This window comes from Orbicella faveolata, unplaced genomic scaffold (assembly GCF_042242905.1).
Source record: "Orbicella faveolata isolate gen_17 unplaced genomic scaffold, um_ofav_v1 contig_48, whole genome shotgun sequence".
Taxonomy (NCBI): Eukaryota; Metazoa; Cnidaria; class Anthozoa; order Scleractinia; family Merulinidae; genus Orbicella; species Orbicella faveolata.
The window spans coordinates 9,147,534-9,167,500 of NW_028301578.1; the positions used below are offsets into that span (position 1 = coordinate 9,147,534).

Sequence of the window (19,967 nt, forward strand, 5' to 3'; positions counted from 1 at the left end):
ATGAAACATCATGTGAATCACCACGTGACTTGTTTCCATTTCAAAATTGCTGTGTAAGACGGAGGTTTCGTTCCAGTCGTTTAAAACCAGTGCAACAGTTCATTTGTTTGTTTTTTTACCTTTTACTGGACGAAAAGTTAAGGGACCGAACCGAATCATATGACTCGTGGGTGCAGCGACCATGATTTATCTTTCTGGTAGACTTCAACTTGGTAATGTCTCAAGGAAATGGAGGTAAGCCGACCATCTTCTGTCTTGGTGTGTCTTTCATTCGAAAAGATGCATGCACGTGTAAATACATGTAACATATCTGTAACCACATCAGCTGTTTTATCGAATTAGATGATTGCCTGTGAAACATAGATCTGAATTTTGAATTGTTCTTCGTCCAGTCTACATAATTAGGTACTGTTCTATATACATGTATGATCGGTTATATGGTATGGTTGCCGAAAAGTAGCATAATTTGACAAAAAAATATTTTCATTCGGTAAATGACATATTTTTATTCGCTAAAAATATTTTCATTCGGTAAATGACATATTTTTATTCGCTAAAAATATTTTCATTCAATAAATGACAGATTTTTATTCGCTAAAAATATTTTGATTCGATGAATGACATATTTTTATTTGCTAAGAATATTTTGATTCGATAAATGACATATTTTTATTCGCTAAAAATATTTTCATTCGATAAATGACATATTTTTATTCGCTAAAAATATTTTCATTCGATAAATGACATATTTTTATTCGCTAAAAATATTTTCATTCGATAAATGACATATTTTTATTTGTTAAAATATTTTCATTCGATAAGTGACATATTTTTATTCGTTAAAATATTTTCATTCGATAAATGACATATTTTTATTCGTTAAAATATTTTCATTCGATGAATGACAATTTTTATTCGCTAAAAATATTTTCATTTGATAAATTACATATTTTTATTCGTTAAAAATATTTTCATTCGATAAAAATATATTTGTTCGATAAAACCGTTTCCATGCTCCTTTTTGCATTCGATAAAAACTATTTTTATTCGATGCTTTTTTCATTTGATAAAAATGTACTTTCGATAAAGTCACATTACCCAAGGAGGCATGGCCACAAAGCATTACGGCACGATTACAGAGCTTCAAAGTGGATAGATGCGAACACAGTGCAGAGTTCTCACTCCATGCAACTGGTCACCTGAGAGGCTGTGGTTCAATGGCATGCTTAATCGACAAATGCAGAATGAGGCAATTACCCAAGATAAGATGGAATGGTATGGTACTGACCCAGAGGGCCCATCTCCTTTGGAGGAACATGGATCTGTTGAAGTTGAAGAGATTGAGAATCCTTTCCCAGAAGAATTGTTCGAAGAATTCAGAGAGCTAATTAATCCAATGGCTGAATCTGGCAGCTTTGGTATAGACATATATTTGAGTGCCCTTGAGGCTTACCGTGAGTTGCTTGAGTAACTTTGAATTTTCCTTTGACAACCTGTAAGTCATATAACAGACCAGCAACATGCTGAAGTTCTTCAACTGTATAATGCAGGCTTCTAAAATTTGGAAAAGGCACGTTTTATGTGCTAAAAGCAATCTTGAAATAAAAAGGAGCAATTCTAACTACAATTGTTCAAGTTTAAAATAAATTCATTTTTGATTGACATAATTTTTTAACCAAACTGAATTCAATTTTTTCTTGTTTGAAAATTGTTATGTAAATGAACATGATTGAAGCAATAAATAATACTTAGAACTGGTTACACAAAAATTAAACGATGACTAAAATTAAAACAGAACACATACATTTACATCTGTTTCTGAGCAATGTTAAGCGAAGTTGATAATTTTACTGTACTTTTCCTTTCAAACTAGACTGAAAGCATTCATTTGCTAATTTTAATGAAATCCTTGTTTATGCTTTTTTTCTTCCACAATAAAAGGCAGTTGTTGGGACTCAGCTTATCTACTATAAACATTGTTTTCATGCATTTTCATGAATTCCCACAGGCCTCATTGGCAGCAGAAAGGGGGATGGGAAAAACAATATATACAGTAAGCTTTCAATGGTGTCCAGACTGAATATACCTCACATTAAAACTCTTGTACCAGCCACAGCCAGCATGTACATGATATTTCCCATCAAAAAATATCAATGTTGGGTATGAAAAAAGGAGCAGAAAGTGTAACAGTTTACATGTATTTCAAGTATCACCTGTCAATGGCAACACTAATAGTAACTAACATTACAATAAAGAAACAGTTTTGCCTTGAGAAAGTCCACTGAACATGAGTGTTTTCAGTTCAAATGAAAACAGGAGCTTTTAATACAGGTTTTCTATGTAAACAGTTTCAACTGAGCATACTTTGTGACTAGAAGTATTATTTTCATTAATTTTATATTTTTAGTTATCTTAATTGCCCACAAACTTACCAATGACAGGGAATATTGATTCAACGTTACAACTTTGATACAACTACATGCATAAACTAACCCAACGGGCATCTTGTTTAATTATAATAGAACTTAGAACAGGCATGCTTTATCAAGTGGTTATCAACATTAATATGGAACACCAATAACAACTTATTCAATCATAATTTCCATTTTTTAAATAACCAAAACCAAAACAGTTTGTTAATATTTTCCTTGGTTTTTAAGATGTCAATAAAAGTTTCTAGTTAAATTTTTAGACACTTGAAATTTGCCAAAGCCTTCACCACCATAAAGGAGACTTGTTAGGCAAGATTGCTTGAAATCCTCATAGCAACTGTGGGCTACTGGTAGAGAAATAGTAGAAAAACAGGTGCTGGCTTCAAGTAGTTTCTTGGAAGGATCACTGTTGTATGTCACTTCAAACTGATCGTGGGAGTGCAACTGGGTACTACCAGAAATAAACCTTACCAGGGTTTTCACAAAAGACTTGCCTGTGTTTTCATCTGAAATAAAATCATATTTCACAATAAACACCTACTGGGATATAAAAGCATACATTCAGTTGCTATGGACATTGGAAGATTTCAGCAGACTTACCACTGAAAATAACTAAAACAGAGACAAATATAATCATTGGTTTATCCATCTAAATCCTGTGGAAAAGACAAAAATACTTGACCAAAAACGGAATGAAAATGAAATACACTGCAGCAAGTGCTGTACATGTGCAAATTGAAGAAGGGCGTAGTAAGCTTGTTATTTATTTCTTATTAAGGAAATTTGTTGGAAATACGTTGTTTTATGACTAAAAATTGCTTTGTTCATCTAGTATTAAGCTTCACATTTTACATGTATGCTGTCATGCAGTGCACTTCACTAACTTTTGGCAATATCTAACCTTTCAGGGAAGATGGTTCATCAATGAATTTGTAGAACCATTCACATGCTAACTTCTGTTCTGCAGCCCTGGTGTCATGTTCACCATAAATACCTGTCCTCATGCGTTCATTCACCATAGTTGCATCAATGTCAACGTCATCTTTGGTTGGAAACACTTCCTTAGAAATGCTTGAGTTTTCCCGCAGTATTCTTCCTAATTCCATACAGTCTGAAGTCCTTTAAAAAAAGAGTCCATTGCCAGGGTCCTTGTGATGATAACCTCTGTTGTCATAATGTCTTTGATTGCCCTGTCCTTGTTCAGCTTGGTAAGTGGCACATCACTGAGACCATGGCTTACAATATTTTCTTCCAATTTCTCTCTGTCATCGGCGGTGAGTTCCTCCAGGTCATCTTTGCTAAGCACCTAAACATAAATGTTTTTTTTAATTAAAGTTAAAACAACTAGCTTTTTAATTTATCCAACGTCTCAGGTTTCCTCAGGTGTTTGAGTGACAATCAACAGAAATGTATCAGGCCTTCGAGTCTATTACAGGATAAAAGGAGAGGAAGCCTTGCCTTTGTGGTTAGTAGCGTTTAGATCTGTACATGTGCCAGGATTTCACGTCTAATCTGTCGTGTTCACAGTGTAGTGTGTTTTGCATTGATATCAGCGTTTTCCTTGAGCATTAGTTTGTTAAGAGTGGACTCTTCTCAAAGGCTTTTTGTGACGGGTGACTGTTTATTTGTTTATTTAAGGTATAATTTGAAAATTACTACATTGGCACTCACTCGGTGCAGCCTGAGGACTATTTTCCAGTATTTCTGGTGGCAAAGTACTCACTGATGGCCTGCCTCACTTCACTCCGTATGATCGAGCGATTTAATTCCCTGCTTCCATCCATCCTCTGCATTTTGACAACATAAAATGGCCGATGGCGGGGAAGCTTTGTAACCGTGCCGTAATGCTTTGTGGCCATGCCTCCTTGGGTCACGTGACTTTATCGAAAGCATATTTTTATCAAATAAAAAACACATCGAATAAAAATGGTTTTTATCGAATGCAAAAAGGAGCATGGAAATGGTTTTATCGAACAAATATATTTTTATCGAATGAAAATATTTTTAACGAATAAAAATATGTCATTTATCAAATGAAAATATTTTTAGTGAATAAAAAATATGTCATTTATCGAATGAAAATATTTTAACGAATAATACGTCATTTATCCAATAAAAATATTTTAACGAATAAAAATATGTCATTTATCGAATGAAAATATTTTTAGCAAATAAAAATGTCATTTATCGAATGAAAATTATTTTAGCAAATAAAAATATGTCATTTGTCGAATGAAAATATTTTTAGCAAATAAAAATATGTCATTTATCGAATGAAAATATTTTTAGCGAATAAAAATGTGTCATTTACCGAATGAAAATATTTTTTTGTCAAATTATGCTACTTTTCGGCAACCATAATATGGCAGTTATATGTTTGCAACTGTGTATGCCATTTTTGTGCAGCCGTAAATTACTCATCCATTGTGATCATTTTACTATCTTGACATGGCATAAACTGATCGATCTCTTCGTAGGGAAATTAAAGTGCGAGCTGTGGAAGTTGAATCGAACAGTTTGTTTTTCTTCAAGTGGAAAGGCAACTTTATAGACTTAACATGATAACAAAACATACATGGAGGCTAAAATATTAAACCCTGCAATAACTAAACAATGCAGTAAATAATTTTGTTTTTATTTTCAGCTTTGAGAAACAGGAGATGGAGAGTGGTGCTGCCCTGTTAGGGCCAAAGTCTCTGTGAGTTTGATAGGGGTCTTTCAACTGCCTTCTGGTTACAAAGTTATTGCGGCAATTCTGCAATCGTTGGTAAATTTTTAAAGGAGGAAATAACTAAATTTAGGGTTAGAAAGGAAGCTATATGTAGCTACTACAGTCATGCCACATCAGTGAAAGTACAGTTGTTTCTTGTTGGAAATGAATGAACCTTACAACTTGATGGGATAATTTTTGTTAACTTGTAAATAATAATATTATCGATCATATATTACATACACTGCGGCTACAAAGTTTATTTCAAGGGGAACATGGTATGCATTAATTAATTCTTTCATGACTGAATACTGTGGTCTTTGTAAAACTTTACCTCAAATTGCACATGACCTTGACTTGTGACAGCTTGGGTTCCCTATAACTTACTGCAAGTGGTTTTGGTTTTTTAAGCTTCATCTTGCCAGGGCCAGAAAAAAAAAATGAAATCTAGCTGCCCAGTGGGCCAGTATATTTTAGTTTTCAGTTGGCTCCACTAAAATATTACTAATGCCCAATGGGCATGTAGGGTTCGTGCCTTATCAACTACATCCTTTACTAGTTGCTGTCTATATTCAGTGATAGACTATAACAAAATGAGTTTACTGGCACTATGAAACTAGGTGAAAGAAACTACCAACAGTGACAATTGTTGTGTCAGATACAAAGTATGCTTGGATTTTAAATTAATCCATGCTTTCAACTCACTGTTTTGCTCATCTTGCAGTCTTAAGTTTTGAAATAGGCTTTGATTGGAAATTATCATTCACAAGATTATATGTACTGAGGCTAATTTTACTTGCCCACCTGACCAGACCTCCAAACTTCCATTTTCACTTGCCCAAGAGCAAAATTTACTTGCCCCAGGCAATGGGATGTGGTTTTTCCCTGCCCTGCTTGCTAAGACTACGAGTATTCCCTCTTTGGCATAGGGCCTCTTCATATGAGCCCGGTCAACCAGCCTGGCTCATTTTCTGAGATCTCACCTCGCCACTCTTTCCTTCGTAAAAATTTTGATGTGTTCATATATGTATGAGAAGCCAGGCTGGCCCGGTTACTGAGATCTCAGTTTTTGCGTCCAAGATCTCAGTGACCAGGATGAAAATTTTCCCATATGAACGCTCCAGCCCGGGTAACCAGGACGAAACTTTTTAGGCAAAATAGCTTCGCTTTTGCAACACAGCACTTGGCCAGTTACCTCGCTCATACGAAGAGGCCCTTAGTCTATGTATCATGCGTGACACAAAAGAAAATCAACATATTTTTCTCACTGTTTTCATTTGCATCACACACAATAGACTAAGCGAAAGAGACCGGGACTACTCATAGTCTGAATATCTGTAGGCCCAATAAGATGGTACAGCTTTAATTGCTACATGCACTTGTACATGTACATAAAACAAGTCCATGACTCAAAATCAAACCCACAACTTGCTTGCAACTGTAACATGGACCACATAAATGATGCAGGATTTAGTTGCAGCCTCAGACATTGCTCAGTGATGAAAGATGAACAAAACCTTTGCACAACATGATCATCACCTACTAAATTTACAAAAGTCACACATAATGAGTTGTACCCTCTAAATTGGCCTAAGGGTCCCTTGATTAGAAGTGATTGATGCATGTACTGCATGTACCTTTACAATGTATATAGTTCCCATGTACAGACCAGGGTTGTAATTAATTTTTTAGTCACCTGTAGCCTTATTCTCCACACCCATAGCAAATTTGTTACTTTGTGGGTGATTTCTCTAAACAACAGGGAATTTCACCTGTAGCATCAAGGGAAAATCAGGCATACTCAGCCATAACAGGTGTTACGGCTTACAACCCTTAATGACAGCCCTGCAGACATAGCATACCAGTACAATTAAATAACCTGTATTTAGTCTTAAAATGAGTGATATAGAAGATGTTTTATACTAAGTAATGGACCCTTAGCCTCAAGTTCTCAATTGGTATTGATACATGCATGTTCCTTTGACTCCTTTACATTGTTTGCAATTCTTCTTAACAAAGAAACTATGTACCACTGATGATGGCCGTACACTCAAAAATGTTTTGGTTTTTAAAACTGTAGTAACTTTTAGCCTTTTATACATGTACAGTAGACAAAAAAAAATATTATCGCAGGCTCAAGTGTTATTACAGCTTTTCATATACAGATACAGTAAGTGTAGAGCTACATACATTGATTATACAAGTAAAGAAAGAAGTAGAGCCAAGCACCCCCATCAAGCTTGAGTTTGCCCTACACTTACTTCTAGCATGTCATGTGTTGTTCACAGCTAGAGCAAAGTTACATGTAAGTTTAAGATTTTTTTGGCACTATTGTTATGCTGTTTTGACACTATTTTTGAACTATTTTAATACTATTTTTATACTATTTTTACAGTATTTTCATACTGTTTTTATACTATTTTGTGCTATTTTTATGCTGTTTTATACTATATTACTGTATGCCATTTCTAGACTATTTTAAAGCTACTTTCATATATTTATATTGTATTTGACATATTTTTTTTCATGTACATGTATGATCCACTTTAATTTTTAAACTGTTTAAAGTACTATTGAAATATGTTTTGAGACAGTGGATTTCAATAGTGTTTTAAACAGGTTTTAACACCTTTAAAATCAGTCGAAAAATATGTTAAAAATCTAATTTTGCACCTATTTTAAACCTGCTTTGTACAAAATACTTTTAAAATTGTCATTTAAACTAGTTTTAAAATAGTCTTGCAGATTAAAAGCTGTTTTTAAAACGATTTGTGCCCTGTTTTTATTCCGAATGCTGTGTTCCTCGAGAGATTTTTAAAGTAGTTACAGACTATTTTAATTATATTTTTAAACTTAGCAAAGGATTTCGAGTTTTGGAATTTTAACTATATTTTTAAAAGCTTTTCAAAATACATTTCAAACTTTGTTTCAATAGTGTTTTAAACAGGTTTAAACACCATTAAAAGCAGTCTAAAACTACGTTAAAAATACACTTTTCGCCCTGTTTTTAATCTATTTCATAAAATAGGTTTAAAACAGTTTTTAAAAATAGTATTTAAATACATTTAAAATAGTGTTAGGTTTGGTAAGGGTTCTCTCAGTAAATAACCTTATTGTTGTAACTAGCTGTGTAAAGCAAGCTATCGATAACATGCTTTGTGTCACGCGCCCCGCGAGATGTGAGTAAACTGATAAAATTGTCACGTATTTAGTGTACAAGAACCAAGAAGCATTTCTCTTTCTAAGTCATTTCATTATTAAAAAATATATTTACAAGACGGAGACATTTCATAGCGTGAATTTCATCTTTTAGCGTTTTAAGAATATTTTTTCTTTATAGGGAGATAATCCACAGTGGCATGGTTTGTTTTCGTATCCCACGTAACGTTTTGCAGCATTTTTAAGAATTTCTCCTTTGATGGATCAAGATTAGTTTTTAATAGGAAACCGAAACTCAAGTTAGCCTTTGCCAACCTTTTAAGTGAATCGTCCAGTTTGGAAGTTATACAGGTTTTTCTTGGCTAAACCAGGAACATGGTTCAGGCAGATTAAAGAACACCGTCGTTACTAGGTTCGGCTAGAATTCCAAAACAGCTAAGTTTAACCAATCACAAGAGGACGCATGGTTTACCTTAACCAATCAGAGAACATCGTAGACCAGGAACGTGCTTTATTATACATAGCGTCTTTTATTTGTAAGCTTCACTTAGTGATCTGATTTGATCCAGCCAAACCACAGTGATTAAAGAGTTGTGACGAAAATTGAGACGTCGACATTCCTTGTCGAAGTCCTCCCAGAGCTCTAATATCTGTCCCGCAACACTGAATACGAACCTAGTGGCTTGAGGGCGGAGCTTATCCCGGTTTCTGTAGCAAGAAGCGACTAAGGGTATTTCTACTCCCCACTGGATGGATGCCAGGCCATCGCAGGGTTAGCCCCAGCATTAAGTTTGCCGGTACCCATTTATACATCCGGTTGGAGAGGGGCACTGTGAGAGTAAAGTGGCTTACCCAAGAACACAGCACAATATCTCCGGCCAGGGCTCAAATCCGGACCGCTCGATCCAGCATGTGGCCACCCGCCTCCCATCGATGCTACAATAATGGTATAAAACAAATGCCCAAACATTGGTGAGCAAGTGGTGGCCATTTTCGTGATGCAAACGAATAACCCATTTGAAGCACCCTTAATTGTACATTTTTTAATGGGTTTGTAACTTAAGACCGACTCATGCAACCTTTTCTAATCGAATTCTAATCAGCATGTCAAGTTTTACGTTTTTGGTAAGTTTACAAAAATGGTGGAGGCAGATTCAGGACCACCCGGCTCAATTTTTTGGAAAATTTTAGCTGGCTATGAATACGCTACAATCTTTATCGATTCTGGCAGTGAGATCAGTTCCATCGCGAGACTGATTTTTTTTTTTTTTTTTTCTCAAGACCTGAAGTATTGGTCAAACGGAGTCGCTAGTAGACGTAAGGGCTTGCGATAGCCTGCATTCCCTTTAGTCGAAATCAATATTTACAGGCAAGTCCGCGGAAGGTTTCCGCCCATCGGCAGCCAACACAAATTGATCGTACGTCATTCGTTACACGGACTGCAGCTAGTTTGCACTAGCAGGTAAACGTGAAGTCCATTTACCCTTTCAACGCATGCCTGTAAGCAAGTTCAACTTTCGCCTAAAATTGCCCAGGATTTTTTCCGCTGACGGTACGTAATAAACTTGCCAAAAATTTCATTAATAGTTATAAATATTGTGGTTATATAACAAAATGGGTACATATCATGACGGTATACGATACATCATTCGGCATTGACCTATCACATGAAATAATTAGACTGATACGTCACACAACTCCAAAATCCCCCTTCCCAGTCCCCAGGAGGGGAAAGTCGATACCCAATTTTCAGACCTATAAACTTAGTACACGGCAAACCAGAAAAAGGCCTCATCTGCGAAAACATTTGAGAAGGACAAAAAATTTGTCAATGTTAATGCGGAAATAATCGCTTCCTTGTAAACAGAATACTCAAAGCCAAAGCCTGAGTGAAACATCAACCCTATTTCAGGCCAATATGGTCCAAAACTGCACCTTTTTCAGACACAAACAGCTCAAAAGCCATACTCTTTGGGGCGGCACATACCTCTGATAGCCCATATAAGGGAGTAATCCCAATTCCTCCCCCGCCCCCTCCCGTCCCGAGCCCAAAACACACATACACAAAAAAACCCAGTTTCTCTGTCAGGAAAATTTCCGCGCGATATTTTACGGTCTCGTTTGGATCCTTTGAACTTTAAAATAAAAATTGTTTGCTTTGAAAGTCTTATGAAATCTTTCTATTTATTATTCTTTTATCCACTTTTGGCAACGCGTGACAAAATCCTATCAAGTGACCATTGCGTGACAGATGAATTAGGTCGACAGCGGACGCCAAATTTACATTTCAGCATGCAGCGTGAGCTAGGAGAACAGCACATAAGTATTTCGCTTAACCAAGCAAGGGTCTGAAGTTGGAAGGCCTCACCACTTTTATGGATTGCTGTTTAAGAACAAGGGATTGGACAAAATGTGGTGGATTATCTCGGACTCAGTTGAATATTTCGTCCTTATTTATCCCTTTTAATTTCTTATTATATTTATTGACATTCTTAAAGTTGTTATCACTTTGTTGCGATGGGCAGACTGTTGTCTTTATTCGGTAACGGCCATCACAGATTTCCTTTTTTTTTTTTTCTATTTTTGCAATTAAGTTCCTTCAGTTATATGATGCCATGCGGATATTTGACGCCTTCATTCTTAGTATACGTTTCCTTCTTCGATTTCATATTGCACAATCGTTACATTTGGCCATTTCTGATTTCTAAAAACAATATTGTTTAGATTTCATTGCTTTTGTACCATCCGTGAAGTTTGCACTGTGTAATTGTGTTGCCTCAACTCCATTCATGTCTAATTTGTGTACCTAACGGCAGTATTCCGTTATTCGTATTCTGCCTTCTGTAATTATGTTGCCCTGATTCCATGTCCATTCCGTTTTCCATATTCCGCCTTCTGTAATTATGTTGCCTCGATTCCATGTCTAATTTTCCGTTTTTGTAGACTATTCTGGACTTCTGTAATTTTGTTGCCTCGATTCCAGGTCTAATTTGTTTACCTAATTCCGTTTTTGGTATTCTGTTTTCTGTAATTATGTTACCTCAATTCCATGTCTATTTTATTTACCTAATTAAGAATTCAATTCCGTTGTTCGTATTCTGCCTTCTGTTGCCTCAATTCCATACCCAGCTTGGTTATTTTTTCAACCTCGCATACTCTTTTGGCGGGAAAATGTCACGTGACTAAAAAGGCGGGTTAAACAGCATGGCGGATCTTGTCTCGCTGGATTTCGAAGGAAAAACAGTCGGTTTAACGGCGTCAAGCCTTTACAAATCAACGATAGCTCGATTTCTTAATGTCCACGAGAACGGTTTACACTTAAAAGTGAGTAGAAATGGCAAAATTGAGAATATATGGCCTTCGTCAAATGGGAAGTTCTTATTACCACCCGGGATAACGAATGCCACTGTCATCGCATTTAGTGCTGAAGAATATCAAGACGAGGAAGAATTTGCGCCCTCTACCTTTGGCTTTCGGTACGTATTAAGTAATTTTGTTTCCGTATCGTTCATTATCCCTTCCTCTCGAGCTTTCTTCTCGACCTTTATGCGCTAGGTAATCAAGTACGGGCGTTTGACATTTTATGAAAAACATTCCTTTAAATTTTCTGCTCCGAAATTTTAGAACATGTTAACTGCTCAATCAAGGACAGCTAACAGCTACATGTTTATCTTTTTTTAAAGAGTAATATTTATTTATCTCTAATTTCTGATATAATATCATCCAGTGTTGTTTCTTAGTTTACTTATTCACATAATTCACAGACATCATCAATGTACTTTTGTGTATTTCATTCATTTATTTATTCATTTATTTTCTCGACGATATAATGTTCATGTGCTACTCTTAAATCTGAGTTGAAATAAAGTTGTGTATATTACATATGTCTGACTGTTGTCTTTTGTTATTGCTAGCTACAGCACTCCCTCATTCCCTCGCAAACCAACCCCAAGCGGAAGTAAATTTGTTCCTGCAGGACCATCAGGGATGGGTGCTGGCTTTGGGAAAAGACCAGCACCGGGTCTTGCTTTTATCAAGAACAAGAAAAAGAAAACAGCGAGCCTTGTGAAGGACTTCACTTTTTCATCTGTTGATGATGAGGGCCAAATGGTGACAGTCTTCCCAATTTCAATCAATTTGAGTGAAGTCTCTGAGAAGTTTGGTCAGTTGTCTGTACCAATCATCTGTAGCGCTGTGGAACAAGAGCTGCGGGATCAAGGAGAGGTGGTAAGACTGGTAGTGGTGGATGCAAGGGGGCAACCTATCATGGATTCCTCTGAGACAAGAAGTAAGTTCTTCAGTTTTGTTTCATTTGCACCCTTACAGTCACAATGGACTTATCTTGTGGTGCAATGACACTGAAGGGAGTTTTGGTTTTGTTCTTGCCAGTGAACCAGGGTATTGTAGGTAGAAAAATAAAGTTTCCTTTCACGGACAGGAACTAATTTAAACTAAAACTGTATTTCACTATTTAACAAAGTGAGAAAAAGCTGTCAGTGTTTGGGGCAATGCTGTGGCTTGAGTTTTTCTCTATGGCTCTCTAATGACAGGAAAAGAAATGACAGGGCAGTTTGAACTCACTCCCTCGACCCATGATTCCTGCTTCTTGACATTATTTTGTGGTGCTTCTCTCCCTGTCTTTGGTGGTGATGGTGTTGTTGGTGGTGGTGGTGTAGTAGTAGTAGTATCCCCTTTCACCCAGGTCTGCTAGTACTGCTCTTTATTGCTCAAAAAATCATGCATATATCATCATCATACGTAGGTGTTCTGCAGGCCACATGTCACTGCCAACTACTGAAAATGTGCATTGGTTCCTTGTCATAACCTTATCAAGCTGCATTGCTAACTATTTACATAAAGAATTGGTGTGACCGTGTTTATTTGTCAATAGCTATTTTAATTTTGGTGCAAAAAGTTGCATACTCTGAAAAGTTTTTCTCACCTATGCAGAAGAACAGTTTTGGACATCTCAGCGAACATTTCGTGTGATATCACAGCATACATTCAAAAAGTGGAAACCAGGAGTCTGGCAAGCTCTTAACACTGGTCTTTACACTCTTGATGAGGGGGAGGAAGATGAAGCAAGGCAGGGAACAGTTCCTGAAGAACAACATCATTTCTTCTCATAGAACTCTGTAAGTATTCTTCAAGGAATCATACATGTAGGTGTATCTTTATACTATTCTGAGTTTAATAAAAATAGTCATTAGTAAAAAAAAAAATTCAAACATACTTTTCAGGATTTCTTTAGGTCACACGACCACATCTCCAACTCTTGAGCACATGAATTAGAAATACAATTAAGAAAAATCGAGAGAAATGTGATTAAAATGGCAGCTTCTGAAATCGTTTTATTTCTATTTGAAGCCTAATATAATTTCTAAAATTCAGTACAAAAATATTAAAAATCCAAACTAATTCTCTAAGATGCATTTTTTATTCTTTTTAACCTCCATAGGCTCAAACAGGAGACATGTCTGAGATAAAGAGTATGTTCCTTGAAATTAAAGATAATATAGAATCAAACAAGGAAGTTAAAAAGCTTAAGCAGGTGTTTACCTGTGTCATCTGCCAACAAACCAGTGCTGCAGTAATGTATTTTTGTGTGACTGGCTGTGGCCAGCTAATAGGCTGTTTTTTATGTGCATCCAAAATAGAGGATTGCCCTCTGTGCAGGGTTAGCCTGCCTGATCCACAACTGAGGAAGCCACCGAAAGTCAGTGGACTAGCTGGAATCTTAGGGATTCCTGACTTTTCTGTTACTTCAGCCTTACGGGAAGCAAAGATTGATGTGCAGGATGAGGAAGATGTGGACAATGAAATTCTTTAATTTCTATACATGTGTTACTGATAGCTTATAATAGTTTGTTGATATTTCATTAGGATATGCAGATAAGCCTGGAACAACATTTGGAGTTTTAATGCCTTTGTTGATTAACTTGTGTGTGCCGGGCATTGACTGAAATTACTAATTATCAGTTACTCTTACTTTATGGAAAAAAGTTTATATTTTCTTTTTGATTGCAGTTCAACTTGTAGTTAATGTTTTAGTTCTCCAGTTATGAAGTGGCCTCTGTTTGGGCAAGGAATTCTGTTATTTCAATAAAACTTTTAATTGCAGTAACAAATGTGTCAATCCTGTCATGAACAACATCACAAAATATGCTTGCAAAAGAGGAGTTTCGAGAAAGAAATAAATGCTCCCTTGACTCTTGAAGGTGATCATAGCATGCGATTGGATCATAACCAATGCTGGGGTCAGTATTCAGCCTTCCGCCTCGTTCTTCATACATTCGTACAGCCTCTGGAGTTGTAGGAATCAAAAGTGGTTCCAATGGCACAGCCTGATTTGTCCCTCTCATTTTCTCAATGGGTATACATCCTTTGGGTCCTGTAAATGAGAAGGAAATGTTTTCTAGTGTGTAAGCCATTAAATACATTCAGAATATACCAATGAATTGCTACATTCCACATTGATGCTCGAGCCACAACGCGTAATGTGGCTATAATGTACCCTTTCACTCTAGCTGCTTATTTGTTTGAAACACATTTTGAGCCAAATACTTCTGTAGATAACAATGCTGTATTGTTATGGTTACTTGTGGTTTCAGTGAAGTTCAAAGTGCATGACTTTCTGACATGAAATACCACCACTCACCTGGAATTCGGTGATGGTTCCAAGAATTAACAAAGTTTTCAGATCCCACTTTGCTGACATTTATGGTCAGCCAGGATACAGCAAAACTAACCATAGGATCTTCCATGTTGAAGATCTCTTGCTCTTTTATAATGCAGAGTGCCTTTTTAAGCGGATAGTTTACTCTGGAATTTTCCTTTGGCCAAAGCCTCTCTGCCCTGTAATTCTTGGTGGATGTTGTTTGCCTCCAAGGGGCCCTGCTGTTATCATGACGTCTATTCTTGAGTAGCTCCTGTACAAAGATGCAGAGACAGAACTCTGTGCCATGATCAACACGCACCTGATCAAATAACCCAAACTGAAGCAGAAGAGGCCTGTATTAGATAAAATGAAAACTAGTCAGCAAGGGGGATTGTTAAAAGGAAAAGGTTTGAAATCATGCGAAACAATATCACCCCCAGTTGAGTTACCAACCAATCCAGCATGAGCTTTTAAAAAGCTTTGAAAGAAAATGAAAGATCTCTCCAATAAATTATAACCCAGGCCCAGTCACTTATGAAGTACTGCAAGACTACCTGATCATGAAGAAGTCTTTTTAATGTTGGGTTTACTTTTTGGGATACCTCATAATTATTTTTGGATTTATACAAAGAGATGTAAAATTCATACATGTATATCTTCCAGGTGCAGAAGGGGAGGGTACAATCCAATGATAGGGAGAGCTATAATTTTGAATTGTTTTTAGCTTTTGAGAGATTGGATCATAAAATTGTTGGTGAAAATAATTCAGATCTGATAAGTTAATCTTTAGGACATGTTTTGATCTGAAGAAGGTCTAAAAGGAGCACCTACCGAAATAGATATTGGTAGATAAGCACAGGGTTCTTTTTAGGTATTGTAATAAATCCAAGGACCATCCTACTACAGCCATCCAGGGCATGGACGAGGGTGACCCCAAACTCTTGGGCTAACTTCTCATTTTGGTCCATATGCAACTTATAGCCAAAATATGGTGCATAGTATGGAACTGGATTTGTTCTATCTAGTAGGTCATGTGCCCTTTCGTTGTGGGCGCTGGGAGCAACTATTCTCAGCATACTTGATATTCGCCGCTGACTGATTTCACGACCGCGTGAACCTTGTTCCAGCTGATATCGAAGGGTGCCCTGCATCATGCGTCGCCCATATGTATGTCCATACTGTGGATCGAAATACACACTATTTGGGATAAGTTGTGAAGGGTAGGGGGTGAGGGCTAAAGCAAGTTAAGGGCATGAGGGGTGTGAGTGGGGAGGGAAGATGGGGAGGGGATGAGGGATAACATAGCTAATGTACGGGGAAGAAGTAAGACAAATTCGTAGCGCAAATCACATGAGGTCCGTGTTAATCTTCGTTGTTGGGTTAAAGCATAGTAAACCGAATAAGTACGTAAATATACGGGTACCTGTTCGATGTTTCTTACGACCATTTCCTCCAGACATTCCTCTGAAACCCAGCGTAAAGCTGAAACATTTATGTTTCTCTTCTTACAGTATCTTCTGATACTTCTTGAACTAAGTCCCCGTGCTTCTATCAATCAAAACAAAGAGCTGACATAAACATAACATTACACGTTTAATTGGTTCAAACTGATAAATCAAGACCTGAATAAACCGGCGTTAAAAACTCCAGCTAAACACGCTAAACCTACCAGGATAGAGTGCTTGAAGTCTTTCACTTATAGCTTGGTAGGATAACTTCCTTTTAACGAGGTCTCGTATGAACTCCTCTTCAACGATTTCGTCTAGATTCATTTTGGGCCAATTTTCTTTTCAAAAATGCCCGCCCTATTTATGAGCACCTGATCTCAGGTTCAGTCTCCTCTCGAGCAACCTCGTCCCCACTTTGCACTGGGATCGAGGCAACATACTTGCAAAATGAGGAATGAAAAATACGAAATCAAGATGAAGAGGACCGAAAACAAACCACCGTCGAGTAGTAACAATCTATTCACCCACCAATTACAAGTACAATATAAAGAAAAAACAAGGAATAAATAAAATCACGGGACTTTACCTAAGGGAGTCACTAGTACGGAATAAGAAATAACAGAAAAAGATAACAGTAAGATAAGAAGACGAAGCAATCACGATAATGATGTAATAACATCATTGCTTGATAGGCAAGACGATCCGAAGAAACTCAAAATACGGGCAAAAATATCGAACTTCATGACTACAAAATAACAATTAATAAATTAGAATTTCAGCATATAACCGGCCAATTTGGACATAGAATATATTGCAATGGCCACCTGGTACACTGATCCAAAACCCAGAAAATAAGCATGGAATCGAGGCAAGATAATTACAGAAGGCAAAAGACAGAAAGCCAACACGGAATCGAGGCAAGATAATCGCAGAATGCAAAAGACAGAACATAAATATGGAATCGAGGCAAGATAATTGCAGAATGCAAAAGACAGAAAGTCAACACGGAATCGAGGCAAGATTATAACAGAAGGCAAAAGTGAATTCAGGCGAATTTCAGAATACATTTTGAATAACAACATCAAAATTTGAAATGGCCACGTAGTACACTCATCGTTATCGTGTAGGATTCTGAATACACCAGTACCTAATATTTGATTGTAATATTGTAGAGAGGGTGAGCTCAATACGACTTTTCTGCCTTAGTGCAAGTCCAGATACCGAGAAAATCAAATGCAGAGAGACATTTAATTTTCACATTCCTTTTGATTATCTGGTCACAGGCACTTGCCTATTGTTTTCGTTTGTAGCAGGTTAGTGTTGTGATTATCACGATTTTGAGAGCGTTAGTACTCAGCGCTGATGAAAAGCCCGAAAATAATTTTTATACCAGGTTTTACAATGAAATGTCTTCTTTCGAAATGTTAGGATTTTAGTTGTTACAGTGTCTTACCGGGTAGCGAATTTGCCGATTGAAAAAGTGTGCATGATTAAGAATTTTGAGGAAGCGAATTTTAGTGATTTTAGGCGGCTCGTCGTGACCTTGACAAATAACCCTCAAAAGTATACTTGGCCTCAGAAGACTTGTAAACACCTCAACAATACGTTTCCAGGCTCAAACTGGAGTGTTGTTGTGATGCAGATTAAACAGAGCGAAGTTTATGATAAGGTATTAGTCACTAAATTTTGCGTGTGTTTGACCAGACCTGGGACCGTAACGAATTTGGGATTTTTTTTGGCAGGTTTAGAAAAATAATTCAAGAAAAAATCCCAGCACGTTTCTAGGCTTCCCTTAGGCTATCTCTGGGGGAATATGAAAAATTTTAATCTTTTTTATTTTTTTATTATTATTATTATTTTTTTTTTTTATGTGCCACGACTGGCTCTTCCTTAGTGGACATTCCCTCTTGAGTCTTTCTATTCAGCGGTACTAGTGTTAAACTCAAATCTTGTCTACTTCGCGTAAATTACGTGAGAAACTCATCCACAAAGGTGAATACTTATAGTAAATGCTATCTTACACATGTTTTAAATGGTTCTCGGCTTGTTAGCACCACATATCACCTTATTAAAAGCGTCTAATGATTGTTAGAATCGCCCCACTAGTGGACTAATGCAAATCCTCCATTTTAATTGGCTACGCTACGAGAGGTCTATTAGTAATAGTCCTCGAGTAACGAAATTGGCGCGATCGAGCGTGACGCTTTTTCCAAATAAATATTTCTTCAACTTGCATTTGCTAATTTTATTATTGTCTTTTCTGTCCGACTAGTTGGGTGATACTAAAACAATTAGACCCGTCGCCCTCAAGGGCCACGGTTGAACAGCCCATTCGGCTTCCCCTTATGAGCTATTGACCCGTAGCCCTTGCGGGCTACGGGTCTAATTGTTAAGTAGCTGTTAGGGGAAAAAGAACTCGAACTAGGGCCTTAGAGACTGTGCAATAATTACCTGGAAGGGGAAGGGGAGGGGGGCTTAGAAATAGATGCAATATACCCCAAAACTAAGTCATGCCCCCATCTCAACCCCCCTCCCCCCCTCTCACATAATGATAATATTAAGGCTAACCCCCTTGAAAAAACTCTCCTCCCTTGTATAACAGAGGCATTCCTTTCCTACTGCATGACAGATAGGAAAACAACAGTTCATAGATCAGAACACTTTAGAGTTGATAAATTTGTCAGTGTTATTCTAATGTTAGTATTTATATTTGAACAGGAGCCATAATCGGGGACGGAGACCGTAAGCGCGCGCCATTTCTAGTATTGGGGTTGTCCCCATGATATGGGGCAATAATTCTATTTTTAGAACAAATTGCGCCATCGCCTGCGGCACACGCGCGTACATGCTGCGAGGATATTTGCGGATGTCGCGCGGGGGAAATGGCTTCCGAAATTCCCGACATTTTTCATGTTTTTGGCCCACAACTCAACGCGTTTACGTCTGTTGGAATTTTGCTTAAGTATTTTCGTCGTGAGCTGCTCAAGTCTGAGTGAAGTAAGACAGTGTCGAATTTAGGTATGTTCCGCTGTAAGCTTACATATATCGCTGACCAAGTTGTGTTCTGACGGATGCTTCTTTCACATGAGCTATACATTACTCCACTTTGAATTTCACATATGTTGAAGATTAACAGCTTTTCCACTACACAGCGAAAAACTAGCAGGATATATTTAGATATAGCAGAGCTTCAGGACTTCATAGTTTCCTAGCTCCTCTTGCCACACGCTTTCGAGGAATTTGTCAGTCTATCGCGACCGAAAAGTAAAACAAAATAATTGCTAGTTTGAGTTTCGCTTGAATTGTGAGCAACGCTTGATGTTTCATCAAGGCCCAATAACTTTTCGTCCGTAGATACTGCTCAGTTTTATTCGTGTAAAAATCCAGTAAATTCTCTGTTGTCGATGAATGAGAGCGCCCGCCGATGTGTGTTTTGTACAGTCAGTAAACATGACAAATTGTACTTCCACCGCACTTTCGTGTGAAAGCGTACATCGAACTCAAACAATAACTCTATAGTTTTTAAATATGTTTAAGATTGATAAATGTTTGAGAACATA

At 37.1% G+C, this 19,967-nt stretch overlaps 4 protein-coding genes and 1 long non-coding RNA gene across 7 annotated transcripts; 3 read left to right on the forward strand and 2 right to left on the reverse strand.

The window, feature by feature from the left end:
* The first annotated feature begins 139 nt into the window (after positions 1-139).
* Positions 140-7,910, forward strand: LOC149096421 (uncharacterized). Of its 2 annotated transcripts, none has more exons than XR_016204530.1 (2): positions 140-234; positions 5,077-7,910. It is a non-coding gene; the product is annotated as an uncharacterized LOC149096421 (long non-coding RNA). The 2 variants fall into 2 exon arrangements; XR_016204531.1 differs by lacking the exon at positions 140-234 and adding an exon at positions 3,732-3,897.
* On the forward strand, positions 1,142-1,647 carry LOC149096422 (uncharacterized). The gene has a single exon (XM_089281056.1). The coding sequence runs from the start codon at positions 1,157-1,159 to the stop codon at positions 1,469-1,471; it is 315 nt and encodes a 104-aa protein (XP_089137182.1). The 5' UTR covers positions 1,142-1,156; the 3' UTR covers positions 1,472-1,647.
* LOC149096423 (uncharacterized) lies at positions 2,481-3,683 on the reverse strand. Of its 2 annotated transcripts, none has more exons than XM_089281055.1 (2): positions 3,427-3,683; positions 2,481-2,938 (listed from the first exon to the last, which is right to left on the reverse strand). In XM_089281055.1, the coding sequence occupies exons 1-2, from the start codon at positions 3,536-3,538 to the stop codon at positions 2,664-2,666; spliced, it is 387 nt and encodes a 128-aa protein (XP_089137181.1). In that variant the 5' UTR covers positions 3,539-3,683; the 3' UTR covers positions 2,481-2,663. The 2 variants fall into 2 exon arrangements, with proteins under 2 accessions (XP_089137181.1, XP_089137180.1); XM_089281054.1 differs by having other exon boundaries at positions 3,334-3,683.
* A 4,054-nt stretch (positions 7,911-11,964) lies between the features above and the next one.
* LOC149096424 (uncharacterized) lies at positions 11,965-14,429 on the forward strand. Its single transcript, XM_089281242.1, has 2 exons — positions 11,965-12,589; positions 13,252-14,429. Exons 1-2 carry the CDS (start codon positions 12,289-12,291, stop codon positions 13,428-13,430), a joined length of 480 nt encoding a protein of 159 aa, XP_089137368.1. The 5' UTR covers positions 11,965-12,288; the 3' UTR covers positions 13,431-14,429.
* Positions 14,305-16,771, reverse strand: LOC149096425 (uncharacterized). The gene is made up of 5 exons (XM_089281241.1): positions 16,629-16,771; positions 16,383-16,507; positions 15,791-16,137; positions 14,960-15,312; positions 14,305-14,692 (listed from the first exon to the last, which is right to left on the reverse strand). Exons 1-5 carry the CDS (start codon positions 16,729-16,731, stop codon positions 14,361-14,363), a joined length of 1,260 nt encoding a protein of 419 aa, XP_089137367.1. The 5' UTR covers positions 16,732-16,771; the 3' UTR covers positions 14,305-14,360.
* Positions 16,772-19,967: the final 3,196 nt, after the last annotated feature.

What these genes read in the sequence shown, in the direction of transcription:
- LOC149096422 (XM_089281056.1), top strand. Translation starts at nt 1,157, where the DNA reads ATGCGAACACAGTGCAGAGTTCTCACTCCATGCAACTGGTCACCTGAG.
- LOC149096424 (XM_089281242.1), top strand. Translation starts at nt 12,289, where the DNA reads ATGGGTGCTGGCTTTGGGAAAAGACCAGCACCGGGTCTTGCTTTTATC. An exon ending in GGATTCCTCTGAGACAAGAA is followed by an intron (nt 12,590 to 13,251) that starts GTAAGTTCTTCA and finishes TCACCTATGCAG; the next exon opens with AAGAACAGTTTTGGACATCT.
- LOC149096425 (XM_089281241.1), bottom strand. Translation starts at nt 16,731, where the DNA reads ATGAATCTAGACGAAATCGTTGAAGAGGAGTTCATACGAGACCTCGTT. An exon ending in TCGTAAGAAACATCGAACAG is followed by an intron (nt 16,138 to 16,382) that starts GTACCCGTATAT and finishes TTCGATCCACAG; the next exon opens with TATGGACATACATATGGGCG. An exon ending in GAACCATCACCGAATTCCAG is followed by an intron (nt 14,693 to 14,959) that starts GTGAGTGGTGGT and finishes TCTCATTTACAG; the next exon opens with GACCCAAAGGATGTATACCC.
- LOC149096423 (XM_089281054.1), bottom strand. Translation starts at nt 3,538, where the DNA reads ATGGAATTAGGAAGAATACTGCGGGAAAACTCAAGCATTTCTAAGGAA. An exon ending in TGAACCATCTTCCCTGAAAG is followed by an intron (nt 2,939 to 3,333) that starts GTTAGATATTGC and finishes ATTTTATTTCAG; the next exon opens with ATGAAAACACAGGCAAGTCT.